Genomic DNA, 14347 nt, shown 5'->3' with positions numbered 1-14347 from the left:
CCCAGATTTTTCAGAAATTCTCGGAGACGGCCTGGTCGCCACCTAGTTATAATTCAAAATCTAATTGTTTTTCATTTACAAATGTTATATAAAATGATAAAAGTTGTGACATTAGTTAAAGGATCTTGAAACATTGTTAAATCATCTTACACCTTTTTCTGAAAATTAACCTAAACAAAATTTTATATAAATGTAAACTAGCAATAAAAAATGACCATAAAGTGTAAGTTACAAGCACAAGATCCACGATTGACCCTATTCCACGGCATTGTTTGAAAAGACCAAAAAACCCGGTCCAACTGAAGCTGTAGAATTTGGCTTCGCCAGTAATTGTGGGTCGGCGAGTTCCACAATCCACATAATTAACAAAAGTTGATATTTTAAACTTTTTACGGCCGGACAAAGCATTCTTAAAAACCGGCATCCAGTTTGTTCCTTAATTTCCAACAAACTCCAACATTTCCTCCCATGTGCTCACGTTCATTTATTTCATATATAATACATAACCCAATTTAGCAGCAGGGAGAGTGAACTAAAACCCTAACAATGAGAGAAAACAATGCCCTACGTTTATTTCCATTTTATCTTACTCTACTCATCTTAATATGCTTACTATTTACCACCACGGTGATCGAAGGCCATAGACCGCTTTTTGTAAATCAAGAACGTATTGATGGAGCCAAGGATTCGGTTTTATCATCGGTAGTTGGCGTCATACGAAGAAAAGCTTACTCGGGTCCAAGCCGTCGTGGCCCTGGTCATTGAAATAATTTTCTGAGAATTATTATGGTATATATGTTAGGCCTGATATATGTTATTGGCATTTAAAAGAAGTTTACTTTTATACGGTTAGTGGGAAATGTGAGTGTGTAGCTTTCATTCTAAGTTCTAACGCTACAAAAGTTGCAATGGAAGTGGATTGGTGACCTATGAGAGAAATTTTTTATATATTAAGGAGAAGTTTGTAAGTTTGGTATCATTGGTGCTTCATATATATTTTTATTTATACAAGGAGGAGATCTAATAGAGGCTGAAGTTTTTGTTCAAGTAACGAGTTTTTTCGAGTTGAATAACTCGTATCTATAGATCGCATCAATAACCTTGTTATCATGTAGTATAAAATCCCTCTTGTATCTATAGAGTTGATAGAATATGATAAGAAAACTAAATAATAAATAAACTTTAAAAAATATATTACGATCATATCAATTTGGTAAGAAAATAAATAAATAGATAAGTAAATAAATCTTTAATAGGAACTTAGTTATTGTTGATCTTTCGTGTTGTGGTTGACAAATATAGTAACTTATCAAATCATCTCACTTATGGAGCAAGTCGTTGTTAAGCGATTAAACTTACTACTTATAATACTTTATTACTGAACTAACAGTGGCGATTGATGCTTAACTTTCAAACAGCCTTTCATAAATCATGAAAATTTAAAAGCAACTTATAGCATGATCCTCACCAAGGGCTTTGTCATCGGACTCTGCTTGGGGCATTGTACCAAGACTCCATAAAAGGGTCGTTGGTATGCGTTTCACACCTCCAAACAATTATAAATGTTTATTCTTATTATATTTTCTTGTTTCCCTTTAGTCTCAAATAAATCCAATAACATTAATAGGTTAACTTTTAACTTTATTTTTTTTAAATGTGACCTTTAAAGACTTGATAAAGTTACGAGATCTTTGTTGACTCTTAAAATATGTCATCTTGATAGTCTATATGTTAAAAGTAGTTTGTTTGGATATTTATCATCTCTTGAACAATGACATGCAACATAATGTATCCAAACCTTCTCTCTCATACTCATAACAGTCCACACATCTTTACACAATGATTATTAATAATCAAACATTTATATATCGTCATTTGAAATTTATACAATTCGAAATCCATCTAATCTATAGTATCCGGTACCTACTTGTCGTGGGGTTTAAACCCTCGACTTCTAAAGAAAAGAGTACATATTACATGTTTACACATCCAAACACCATCTGACTAAATGCTCTTCAATAAAAACCAATTCAAAAAACCGTGTAAACATTACCGATGTTTAAACATTTATTATTCATTTTTTTTTAAAATATTAATAACACATATAAAAAAAAAACCTTAAACTGTAAATAACTAAGGGCGTGTTTGGGACTCCTTATTTAAGTTGAAAAGACCTTTTTGTGATAAGTTGAAAATGACTTATGAATTTCTAAGAAGGAGTTTTCGAAAAAGTGTTTGGATTAACTTAAAAGCCAATAAGTTAATAAGATGTTTTTTAAAAAGTATTTGGTTTAGCTTATTGATGTAAGGGTGTAATGGTTAAAGAGAGATGGGTGGAATGAAAGGGTGGAATGGAAATTCCAAACCTATAAGTTGATAAGTTATCAAATCTCAACTTTTGAAATCCCCCTTTTTAGCCTTGTTGATAAGGAAAAAAGTAAAAGTCCTTATGTGTTCCCAAACACTTTATAAACATAAAAAATGACTTATTAAACATTCATAAGTCATAAGAATGAAAAAATAAGGAATTCCAAACACACCCTAAATACTAAATAGAAAAAGTTCCCATTTTGATTGACCATGGTCATAAAATAAAATGGAATTAAGACAAAACAATAAATGAAAAAAAAAATAAAAATAAAAATAAAAACGTGTATAAAAAAGACTCAAAAAAACAGGCGGGTGAAATCCATCCAATCCAATTGCTCTTCGATGGGTAGTAGTTCCAAAGACGATTCCGCCACCGTCGCCGACAATCGCCACCGTCCAGACTCCACTTACTCCGACGGAGAGAAAGTTCTCGCCTATCACGGCCCACGCATCTACGAAGCCAAGGCATGTTCATTTCTTTAATTCTCTCTTCTCTTCTATCTTTCACTCGCATCTCACACTCTTCATTTCCCTAATTTCATCGCACAAGCACCGACCTTTGTCTCACTTTATTGCAATTCAAGTTCAGATCTTGAATTACCCACAATTTGGTGGGTGAATTGGAGAAATTTAGGACGAACCCAGTGTTTGTTTGGGTTAAATTAGATTGATTAGGGTTTTGTTGCTTGTGGGTGCTTGAACATTTGACGAATTGGATTTCAGGGCTTGAAATTTTATAATGCTAAATAGAATTAATAGTAATAAAGAGTTTTTATTTTTGGGGTTTTGTAATGTGGGTTTTAAGGGAATTGATATTAGGGTTTTGTTGTTTGTGGGTAATCGAATGTTGATGAATTGGATTCTAGGGCTTGCAATTTTGTAATATGCTAAATAGAAATAATAATAAAAGTTTTGATTTTTTGTAATGGGGGTTTTAAGAAAATTGATATTAGGGTTCCTAAATTGATAAAGTGAAAAAATATGATTTTTGTACTAAATTCGTCTGCTTATTGCCGTACGTGTGCTTTAGGGATGTATGCAATTGTGCAGGGTAAACTTGAGATTGGGTTATATTGCAAAATCAGACTCTTTATCCTTTGAAAAAAGCTTAGGATATGGTTGAAAAGGTGACTATGTTGGGGAATTTGGGATATTTGACTTTGGATTTTTAGAGAGTCGTATGGGAACTTTTAGATTAAAAGCTATTTGGTGGATCCCGAATACTTTAATCGGATAAAACACTGAAATGAGACAAGAAAATTGTAGCAGAAACAGTGTTTATTTGGATGAATCAGATTGGTTAGGGTTTCGTTACGTGTGGTTACTCTCGCATTAACAAACTGAATTCTAGGGCTCTCAATTTTGCAATGCGAAACAGAATTTATGAAATTTCTATGATTAGTTATGTTTTCATAATGTTGTATTTCAAGAAAATTGATATTAGGGTTCACACTTTATAAAGTACATAAATTGATTTTTTACCAAAATTGTCTACTCCTTGCCGTGCGTGTACTTTAGGGATGTATGTGATTGTTTGAGGTTGGGTCGTGTTGCACAATCATACTCTTTATCTTTGAGAAAAAAACTAAGGATAGGGTTGTACAGTGACTAAAGTTGATGGATTTTTAACAATCAGTAAAAGTTTTAATTCGTTATCGGTAGGATGATGTTTCGTTTTAATATGGTTCTCGTGGTGATAATAATATTTACATAAAGGAGTGCTTCTCTTTTCACTATTCGATACAACTTTTAAATTTGCCAAATGTTTGCAATTTGCAGCATTAAGTTAGGTTGAACTTTGTTTCGATGGTGCTTGTTTGTTCACATTTAGCAACTTCTGTGATGCGTAGTTTATGGAAACTGTAAATATGTTATTGCTATTGCAGTGACATAGTATATTTGTAGGAATAAAGAGAATATGGATGCCACATTCATAAAAGGAATGTAGATGAATTAGCTATAAGATAAAACATTTATATTGAGGAAGTCTGCATGACATTATTAGTGAAGGAGCATGATGAGCATATAGTTAGCTGTAACTCTTATTAATTGTTTATTAAGGTGGCTTTGCTGTTAGTTGTATTTTGCTATACTTATTGAAGGTTTAGGTATTTATAACTTTTACTTTTTCGATAATCACAGTATAATGATATAAGTACTTACAATATTTCTATGCTTTGTTTTTTCCTTCGACATTGAAGGTCCAAAAGGCGGAGATACGAAAAAATGAGTGGAAATACTTCGTGCATTACCTTGTAAGTTCGATACTTTCTTTTTATTTTGCTTAACTGTGCCACAAGGTTGCATTTGTTGCATGACACTCATATTTTAGTTTTCGAAATGGTGATAAAGTGGTATTTATCATACTTTGACATTAAGTAATAGAATATTTTCTTTCTGTTTTACAGGGTTGGAATAAAAAGTAAGTTTTATGTGCCCATGCTATCGAAACAGGTCTAATTTAATCCAAAAAGTGAGTAGATATGGTTGTGAAGCTTTAATATCGTTTGATGACAGCTGGGATGAATGGGTCGGTGCTGACCGTCTAATGAAACATACCCCTGAGAACATTCAGAAGCAGAAACCCCTTGACAAAAAACAGGGCGTCGACAAGAACCCTAAATCTGGACGCTCAACTCAAACTAAGCCAAAAATACTAAATGGTATTTCCTCTCTAATAATAGTAATAATAATAATAATAATAATAATAATAATAATATCTCACATTGATATACGAACTCTATGAATAACAATTAAATTTTCGTTTTACTCAGATGTAAAAGTGGAAAAAGAGGATGTGAAGAGTAGTGGTATATGCTGTTGTGAATTTTACTGTATATCAATCAATCAATCATGCCCAGTAAAATCCCACCGACAGCAAAGCTATAAGTAGGGTCTGGGGAGGGTGGGATGTAGGCACACCGTACCTCTATCCAAAGGAATAAAGAGGCGGCTTCCAGAGAGACCCTCGGCTCTAAGTACATGTGTATGAAGCAAAATAAAGGAAATCAAAGTTTAACAGTTATATAAAAACACTACTAATTATAATAATATTAATAATAAGATCACAGTTTAACAGCTATATAAAAGCTAATAATAATTATAATAATAATAATAATATATGTAAGGGAAATACCATTATGGTATGTGACCTAAATAAGTTAAGTCTAAGCCCTAAGGTATTCAATTCTCTCTAAAAATCCTTAACTTTAATTCTACTTCTCCACGAATTCCTATCCTCAACCATGTCCTCGGAGAGGTTTAGGTCTATCAAATCCTGCCTAATCCTCTCATCCCAAGTCAATTTCGGTCGTCCTCTACCCCTCCTCCCCTCTATAGTAATGTTTTCTACGGATCTAACAGGATTCGTCGTCTGTCTTCTCTTTACATGTCCAAACCATCTCAATCTCCACTCTCTTATCTTGTCTGCTATGTTCGCCACCCCTAATCTCTCGCGAAACACAACGTTTCTTATTCGGTCTAGCCTTGTGTGCTACCCCTCCTCCCCTCTATAGTAATGTTTTCTACGGATCTAACAGGATTCGTCGTCTGTCTTCTCTTTACATGTCCAAACCATCTCAATCTCCACTCTCTTATCTTGTCTGCTATGTTCGCCACCCCTAATCTCTCGCGAAACACAACGTTTCTTATTCGGTCTAGCCTTGTGTGCCCACACATCCAACGTAGCATTCTCATTTCTGCTACCTCCATCTTTCGCACTTGTGCCTTCTTGATGGCCCAACAATCTGTTCCATATAGCATTGCAGGTCTAACTGCCACCATATAGAATTTTCCCTTTAGTTTAGTCGGGAAACTCTTGTCGCACAATATACCTGTGGCTGCTTTCCATCTACACCATCCTACCTGAACTCGGTGGGTCACATCACTGTCTAATTCCCCATCGCTCTGTACAAAAGATCCTAAATACTTGAACTTCGTTACCTGCGGGACCACCTGCCCTTCAATTGTGATCTGTGCGTCTTCATTGTCGTTTATCCCACCAAAATCACAGTGGTGGTACTCCGTCTTAGATCGGCTAATCTTTAAACCTTTTGTCTCTAAGGTTGTTCGCCACTCCTCAAGCCTCATGTTTAGATCTTGTTTTTTCTCAGCAAGTAACACAATATCGTCTGCGAACATCATGCACCACGGGAGAGTCCCCTGAATCGACTTTAACAACTCATCCAAGACTACTGCAAAAAGAAACGGGCTCAACGCTGACCCCTGGTGAAGACCTACCTCTACAGGAAAGAAATCAGTATCCCCCACTGGCGCACGGACACTTGTTTCACTCCTGGTATACATATCCATAATTATCTCTATGTATTTCCTGGGCACTCTTCTACCCTCCAAGCACTCCCAGAGCACCTGTCGTGGCACACTGTCGTAGGCCTTTTCTAGGTCAATAAACACTATATGTAGATCACGCTTCTTCTCCCTATACTTTTCCATTAATCTTCTTATAAGGTGTATTGCCTCTGTGGTGGAACGCCCCGGCATGAAGCCAAATTGGTTGACCGTAACCTGAGTTTCTCGTCTAAGTCTTACCTCAATCACTCTTTCCCATAGCTTCATAGTATGACTTAGTAGTTTGATTCCTCGGTAGTTACCACAACATTGGGCGTCTCCTTTGTTCTTTTAGATAGGAACTACAACGCTGCTCCTCCACTGGTCTGGCATCTTACCTGATTTGAGAATACTATTGAACAGAGTAGTTAACCACATGACTCCTTCCTCCCCCAGACACTTCCACACCTCGATGAGTATGTTGTATGGGCCAACCGCCTTAGACCTTCCCATCCTCCTAAGTGCATCCTTCACCTCTTCTCGTGTGATCCGTCGGCAGTAGCAGTTATTCGATTGTTGTCGTTGAAAGTTTGTGTTGTCATGTTCTTCTTGGTAAGCTCTCCCATTGTTAAAAAGATTGTGGAAGTAGGTTTGCCATCTTAGCTTGATGTCCTACTCCTTGACCAGTACATGCCCATCTGTATCCTTTATGAACTTCACCGGTCCTAGATCTTGCCTTCTATGCTCCCTGGCTTTGGCAATCTTAAACATAGCATGTTCCCCCTCTTTTGTTTCTAGACTTTCATACATCCGTTTAAAGGCCGCCTTCTTTGCTTCCGCCACTGCCTTCTTCGCCTCTATCTTGGTCGTTTTGTAGTTGTCCCTCAATTCCACTCGCTCCTCCTCATTCGTGCACCTCATTAGCTCCCTAAAACATCCTTGTTTGTCCCTTATCTTGTCTTGCACTGCGTCATTCCACCACCAAGACTCCTTATGGCCACTTGTCTTTCCTGTTGTGACCCCGAGAGTCTCCTTTGCTACTTGGATGATCTTTGTCTCTATAGCTTCCCATATATGAGTTGAGTCCCCATTTAGTCGAGCCCGCGTATGCAGTATGAGTTTATCCTTAAACAGTAGGAGATTTTCGTCCTTCAAATTTCCCTATCGAATTCTCGGTGTACCTTTCTTCTCTCGAACAGTCAGCTTATTTCTGAAGGCTATATCTGTCACTAGTAGTCGATGTTGAGTCACAACTGCCTCCCCAGGTATGACTTTGCAGTCCTTCCACCAACGTCGGTCTCCTTGCCTCATCAAAAGGTAGTCAATTTGCGTGTCGCGTCCGCCACTGCTAAAAGTGATTAAATGAGAATCTTGTTTCCTAAAATAAGAATTTATAATACCTAGGTCATGTGCCACCGCAAACTCTAGAAGATCTGTTCCGGTCTCATTCCTATCACCAAAACCGAAACCCTCATGTACGGCTTGAAAACCATCGTTAGCCTTACCAATGTGTCCAATAAAATCACCTCCTATGCAAATCCTCTCCCCCTAGGTATGCCCCCTACCACTGCGTCTAGGCAATCCCAAAATTCTCTCTTTTCCTGATCCCCTAGGCCTACATGAGGCGCGTAGGCGGAGACTACTGCCACTACTTCCTCTCCTAGTACTAATTTCAACACCATAATCCTGTCATTATGTCTTATCACCTCCACCACACTAGTGTGTATTTCCTTAGCCACTAGAAACCCCACTCCATTCCTAGCTCCATCAGACCCCGAGTACCACAACTTATACCCATTACACTCAGCCCCTCTATGTCCTTTCCACTTAGTCTCCTGGAGGCATGCTATCTGAACCCTTCGTCTTTTAAGCACATCTACCAATTCTAGCAACTTACCATTTAATGTTCCTACATTCCAAGAAGCCAAACGCAATATACGCTCCCTATCTTTACTCTTTCCTACACCCCTCGTTTCAGGACATGGTCTCAAGTAATAGTCATGGTTCCTACGCTCTATGGTTGCAACTAATCACACAAACACAAGCAATAGAACACCAAATCAATAATAATAATAATAATAGTAACAAAAACTAATAATAATAATAATAATAATAATAATAATAATAGTGTGTAGCAATAACAATAATAGTCAAGAGATCTTAAAATGAAAATAAACTCCAAAGATCCGGATCACGTATGTTCTAATGATAATAATAATAATAATACTAATAATAATAATAATAGTGAGAAAGGAACGAGTATACCGTGAAGATGATGAAGGCAGATACAGCTCAACGGCAGCCAGGTTACAAGAAACCCTAGGTGAAATGAATAATATAATAATAATATGAATAGGTTCAGATCGGTGATTGAAGAACGGAATCAAGAACTAGAAATAAAGGTACGAGAGACAGGTCTGGTCGGTTGACTTTATTTCTGGTCAAACCCGACACTGGTGGAGAATGGAAAATATCACCAAATCAAAAGTCCAATAGCAATACACTGGTTGGAATATTACACCAGCGAAACAACGGGTCAAAAATGTGACCGGAAACTGTTGGAATAAGAAACAGGTGCAGCTAGTGGCCGGAGACGGATTCCGGCAGGGGCTGGAGGTGGAAGACGGCGAAGACGACGACAAGGGCAGGATAGGTAGGTATCCCCGTGACTGGAGCAGGATGGCTATCACAACGGTTCCGGGGTGAGTCTTCACTTGCCGGAAAAAGGAGCAGATCTGGATATCTCCGTCGGCGCGTGACGGCGGTTCGGCTGCAAGTGGCGGCGCGTCCGACGTCAGTTGGGCCCGAAATTTTCAGGGTATATAGATTGAAGGATTCCGAGAAAGATGGCGTGGGTGGTGAGATGCAACGGTGAGCCGAAAAAGGATTTTGTGACTCGGCAGCTGGTTATAGAGAACCGAACTCAAAGATGACCGAAGCAGATCTGGAACAGGAGTTTGTAGATGAAATGAAATGTGAATTTTACTGTATAATCATTTGTAATTCAGTTTATTCATATTTTGAAACTTATAACTGCCAATATGTTTCTATTTGCATGTTACTTCAGGGGCAAAAGGGAAGAAGAGAAAGAGTGATTCAATTACAGAGGTAAATTCATATATCTTGTATAAGCTAGTGCTATATGCTGATTGATCGATATTTAACCGATATTCCTGATATCAGTGTTTTAAGTCTTAATTATCAATTTTTAGTGTTCAATGTTAGTTTTTAGCCTTAATCAGTTCCTACTAGCTACGATTGTAGTGTTTTGCAAGTTGCAAAAGGTTAATTTGTTAATGGTAGAATAGTATACTAAATTATTAGTGTCAAATTGCTATATATATGAATTTTTCATTGTATTAAAATTACCAATATCCCACCGCGATAACCGATACCTCAAATATCGGCCCTTAACCGATATTCGACACTTTTACGCATTAATTGCTTAGGTCTTAGATCAGTTATGTTCAGTTATCTTGCTTTGTTCATGTTCGTTAAGCGTTTGTTTATATTGTTAATGAACGAACATAAACGAGCGTGTTCATTTTCTTAACAAACGAGTACAGACAAGAAAACCTAGTTTGTTTTAATTGGTCGTGTCTAATCATTTGCTTGGTATTGAACACGAATACGCTCTACTCTTCTTCGTCTAGTTCGTTTACAAGTCTACTGATTGATGGTTGCTAATTGTGTCAGAAAGCGAATGCATCTATTGAAAAGCCAGTAAAGATTCAAATTCCATCAACTTTGAAAAAACAACTTGTGGACGATTGGGATTTTATTAATCATCAAGATAAGGTATGTATGACTTACATCGTTCTTTTTTTAACCGTTATTTGAAAAACTTCTTATTGAACTTTTTTTTCAGCTCGTGAAACTTCCTCGTTCTCCAAACGTTGATGACATACTAGCAAAGTACCTTGAATACAGGTCAAAAAAGGATGGCATGTAAGTTTACAGTTATAAAATATAAATTGTAACCATTTCTTAAAATAAATGTATATTATCGATTTTGTTTGCACAAATGCAGGATGACGGATGGGGTTGGAGAGATATTAAAGGGACTAAGATGTTATTTTGACAGGGCTTTACCGGTTATTCTTTTATACAATAAGGAACGTAAACAATTTCAAGAATTCGTTACAGATAATGTTGCTCCTTCAACTGTATACGGCGCTGAACATCTTCTGCGCCTCTTTGGTATATGCTTCCTTATTAACATTAACGACTCGGGTCTTTTTGATTATTGTTTTGTGTTTTGTCCAATAATTTTCTAAAACGGTTTTCTTGTTTACACAGTTAAGTTACCCGAGTTATTGCCATATGTTAACATAGAAGAGGATCTGGCCATGCGTTTGCAGCAAAAATTTCTCGATTTCCTCAAGTATGTTTTTCATATTGCATACGTGTATGATATGCTCGAGCCGGGGGTCTCACCGGAAGCAGCCTCTCTATCCTTATGGGGTAGAGGTAAGGCTGTCTACATCTTACCCTCCTCAGACCCTACTATAGCTTTGCTATTGGTGGGATATACTGAGTACGATGATGATGATGATACGTGTATGATATGCGTTAAAACAGGCTGAGCGTGTTGTATGGTGTTGTCGTAGGTTTTTGCAAAAGAATCAAACGTCCTTCATTTCATCGTATGATGGGTCAAAGGATTCTGACAGCTCAGCAGGGAGGGGTAAAACGAGTCAGGAGTAGGGTTGTTACTGTTTCAACTTGTGATGTAACATTAGGTGTTGTCAATTTTAACCACCAGCAGATGTGATAGTTTCTTAACAATCTACCAATATTCTGCCATGTAAACTCTGTTGTAACATAACCTTAATTCTTTTCCTTTTTTATTGATATTGAACCTTTTTTTTTTAGAAAATCATGAGAATAATCGCTTTTTAGGTATATAAGCTCGAAGGTGATATCCATGCTTGAGCTTGAACTTACTAAAAGCCTGAATTAAACGAGCTTTAGTTGCTAGATAAAAACTTGACTTGCTGTATCGCATGAACCTAAATAAAAAATAACGATAATTGCTAGTGTATAAATATAGGTCTGTTAGATTTCTAGTGTATACGATATAGGTATGTTAGATTAGACTTACCGTTATTAAATTTCTGTTTTCATGCTCGTTATATCTTCCAATGGAAAGAATATAAATAATAGACGCGTAAAAGTAAATTATAGAGTCACTTTTGTTAGGGATTTATGGTGCCGATGGGGGTGTATGGGTGGTGCTCTTATCGATATGATGATATTGTTCATTGTTCGAAATCCTACCGGATTCATAGACGATGTTCTCATTTGAAGTCCAACTTGGGCCATGAACGTATCCTTCCCTATAGGAAAAACAATGACGACATTCTTGGTTGCTAAAAAAACAACATTTCATGTTTCCTCTCGTCTTTTATAACTACGAAAATCGAAGTTCAATCATGGTTAAAAAGTTCCATAATCGAAGCTAACGGTTATGATTTTTAGTAAAAACTGAACCGAAAGGAACCACAATTTACACACCCATAACTAGAACTACTAATATAATAGAGTGAATAAAATTGTGGACATAATGTGGCAGATATGTTGCAATAGTGGTGTCATACAAAAGTGTAGGGCATGTTGGCATGTTGCCATGCAATGCAGCCTCTATAACTTGTTCTCCAATAACGTACCCCATCGATCATCAATGGCGTCAACGATAGCCGCCCTTCGTCTTCCCACTTCCCTCACTCTCTCTTCTAATTCTCCCTCCAGAAGACGAGTCAACTCACTCCATCCCGTTCTTCATAAACCCCGGATTTTACCCCCAAAACCCTTACACAATCGCATTTTCCCTATAAATTGCCATTCCAAAACCACTGGCCATCATAAACATGACCATGATCATGGTCATGGTCACTGTCACCACCATCATCATCATGGAGGTGAACTAAAGCTTACGAAATCACAGGTGGCGTTTGCTGAATTCGCGAGGGCAATCAAGTGGAGTGAGCTTGCTGATTTCTTAAGGGAGCATGTGGAGCTTTGTTGCTTATCCACTGCCTTACTTTTGGCTGCTGTTGTGTGCCCTTACTCTTCTCTTCAACATGCTCTACCTCTTGTTGCTTTCCCTCTTGTTGGGGTACTCATTTATTTGCTTTTTTGCTTTCTTTAATTTGCCTGTCTTAGCTAAGTTCAATTTTATCATCATACCGTGCAAGCGTTACTTAGATATAATTAACTATGGGAAAATTACCAAAATAGACATGTTTGACCAAAATTTTACCAAAATATACATGCCTATTTTAGCCTACATCTCTCAAATAATTGGTTTTTTGACCAATAAACAACTGACACGTCCCCGAAGCCGGCTAAGGCCGCTAAGCTTTAGCCGCCACTTTATGGGCACGGAATTTTTTGAAAAGTAACGGGTCCCACCTTTAACCAATAAAAAATCGACACGTGTCAAAGGCGGCTAACCTTTGCCTACATCTATGGTTATTTAGCCGACATCTTTGACTCTTAGCCGGCTTCGGGATACGTGTCTATTTACTTAGCCGGCTCCAAATATTCCTTCGTAGTCGGCTCCAACTCGGCTTGTAGGCTAAGGCTTCACTTAGCCGCTTTTTTTTTTCATTTAGCCGTCAAAATTGAATATTTTACCAACATTACCAACTCTATTAAATATTTAGCCGGCTTCACTTAGCCGTCTTCTTAGCCGGTGTAAATTTAGCCCCCAAAATTAAATACATTTACCTACCCAAATTTAATTTTTCACCAACCATTTTAATAAAACTATACAACTATATTCACTCCATATTATAAAACCATCTTCACCCTCTCAAACCTTTTTACTTTCTTATCACAAGATCATCATCTTTTTAAAAATATGTTTGTTAACGTCGTCGCTTACAGTGGTGGGAATTGGCATGTTGTTGATCGGGAATTTCTTCATTTCGAAATAATCAATAGGAATATTTAAATCAATAGGAATTTCTTCATTTCGAAAAAAAGGTATTCGGCTAGACGAACCACTTGAAACAGGTATCTTTGACAAACCAACAGAAACACGTTTCTGGTTTTGGATAGTTGAACCAACACCGATTTCTTGAACAACAAACAGCTTAAACATTTCAAAGATATTTTTAGACGTCATTTCTAAAAAAAACTTTACATCCAAATCGTTCACTAAATCAATTGGATCAGTAAATGTAGACATCTTAAAGGATAATCTTTTAATATTTTAAAGATCACACTCTTTTGAAGTTAAAGAAATTAAATAATCGTAAGTAATATTTGTACTTATCTGTAAAACGCGTTTCATGCAATCAACCGGAAGGTATTCAACAACCCGATCAACAACATGTCAATTCCCACCACTATAAACGACGACGTTAACAAACATATTTTTAAAAAAATGAGGATATTGTGATATGAAAGTAAAAATGTTTGAGAGGGTGAAAATGGTTTTATAAGATGGAGTGAATATGGTTGTATAGTTTTATATAAATGATTGGTAAAAAATTAAATTTGGTAGGTAAATGTATTTAATTTTGGGGGCTAAATTTACACCGGCTAAGAAGACGGCTAAGTGAAGCCGGCTAAATATTTAATAGAGTTGGTAAGGTTGGTAAAATATTCAATTTTTGCGGCTAAAATTAGACGGCTAAATGAAAAAAAAAGAAGGCGGCTAAGTGAAGCCTTAGCCTACAAG

At 36.9% G+C, this 14347-nt stretch overlaps 1 protein-coding gene across 1 annotated transcript; it reads left to right on the top strand.

Annotated features, from left to right (window-relative positions):
- The first annotated feature begins 2647 nt into the window (after positions 1-2647).
- On the top strand, positions 2648-11528 carry LOC143593944 (protein MRG1-like). The gene is made up of 10 exons (XM_077073399.1): positions 2648-2835; positions 4572-4637; positions 4886-5033; positions 5145-5180; positions 9725-9765; positions 10354-10455; positions 10526-10605; positions 10688-10857; positions 10957-11041; positions 11268-11528. The coding sequence occupies exons 1-10, from the start codon at positions 2713-2715 to the stop codon at positions 11362-11364; spliced, it is 948 nt and encodes a 315-aa protein (XP_076929514.1). The 5' UTR covers positions 2648-2712; the 3' UTR covers positions 11365-11528.
- The last annotated feature ends 2819 nt before the right edge of the window (positions 11529-14347 follow it).

The sequence above is a fragment of the Bidens hawaiensis genome, unplaced genomic scaffold (genome assembly GCF_021521415.1).
Source record: "Bidens hawaiensis isolate Kalapana, Puna unplaced genomic scaffold, B.hawaiensis_p1.1 tig00042941_1, whole genome shotgun sequence".
Taxonomy (NCBI): domain Eukaryota; kingdom Viridiplantae; phylum Streptophyta; class Magnoliopsida; order Asterales; family Asteraceae; genus Bidens; species Bidens hawaiensis.
Note: the sequence above shows the minus strand (reverse complement) of the source record. Positions and strands in the feature narration are given on the sequence as shown.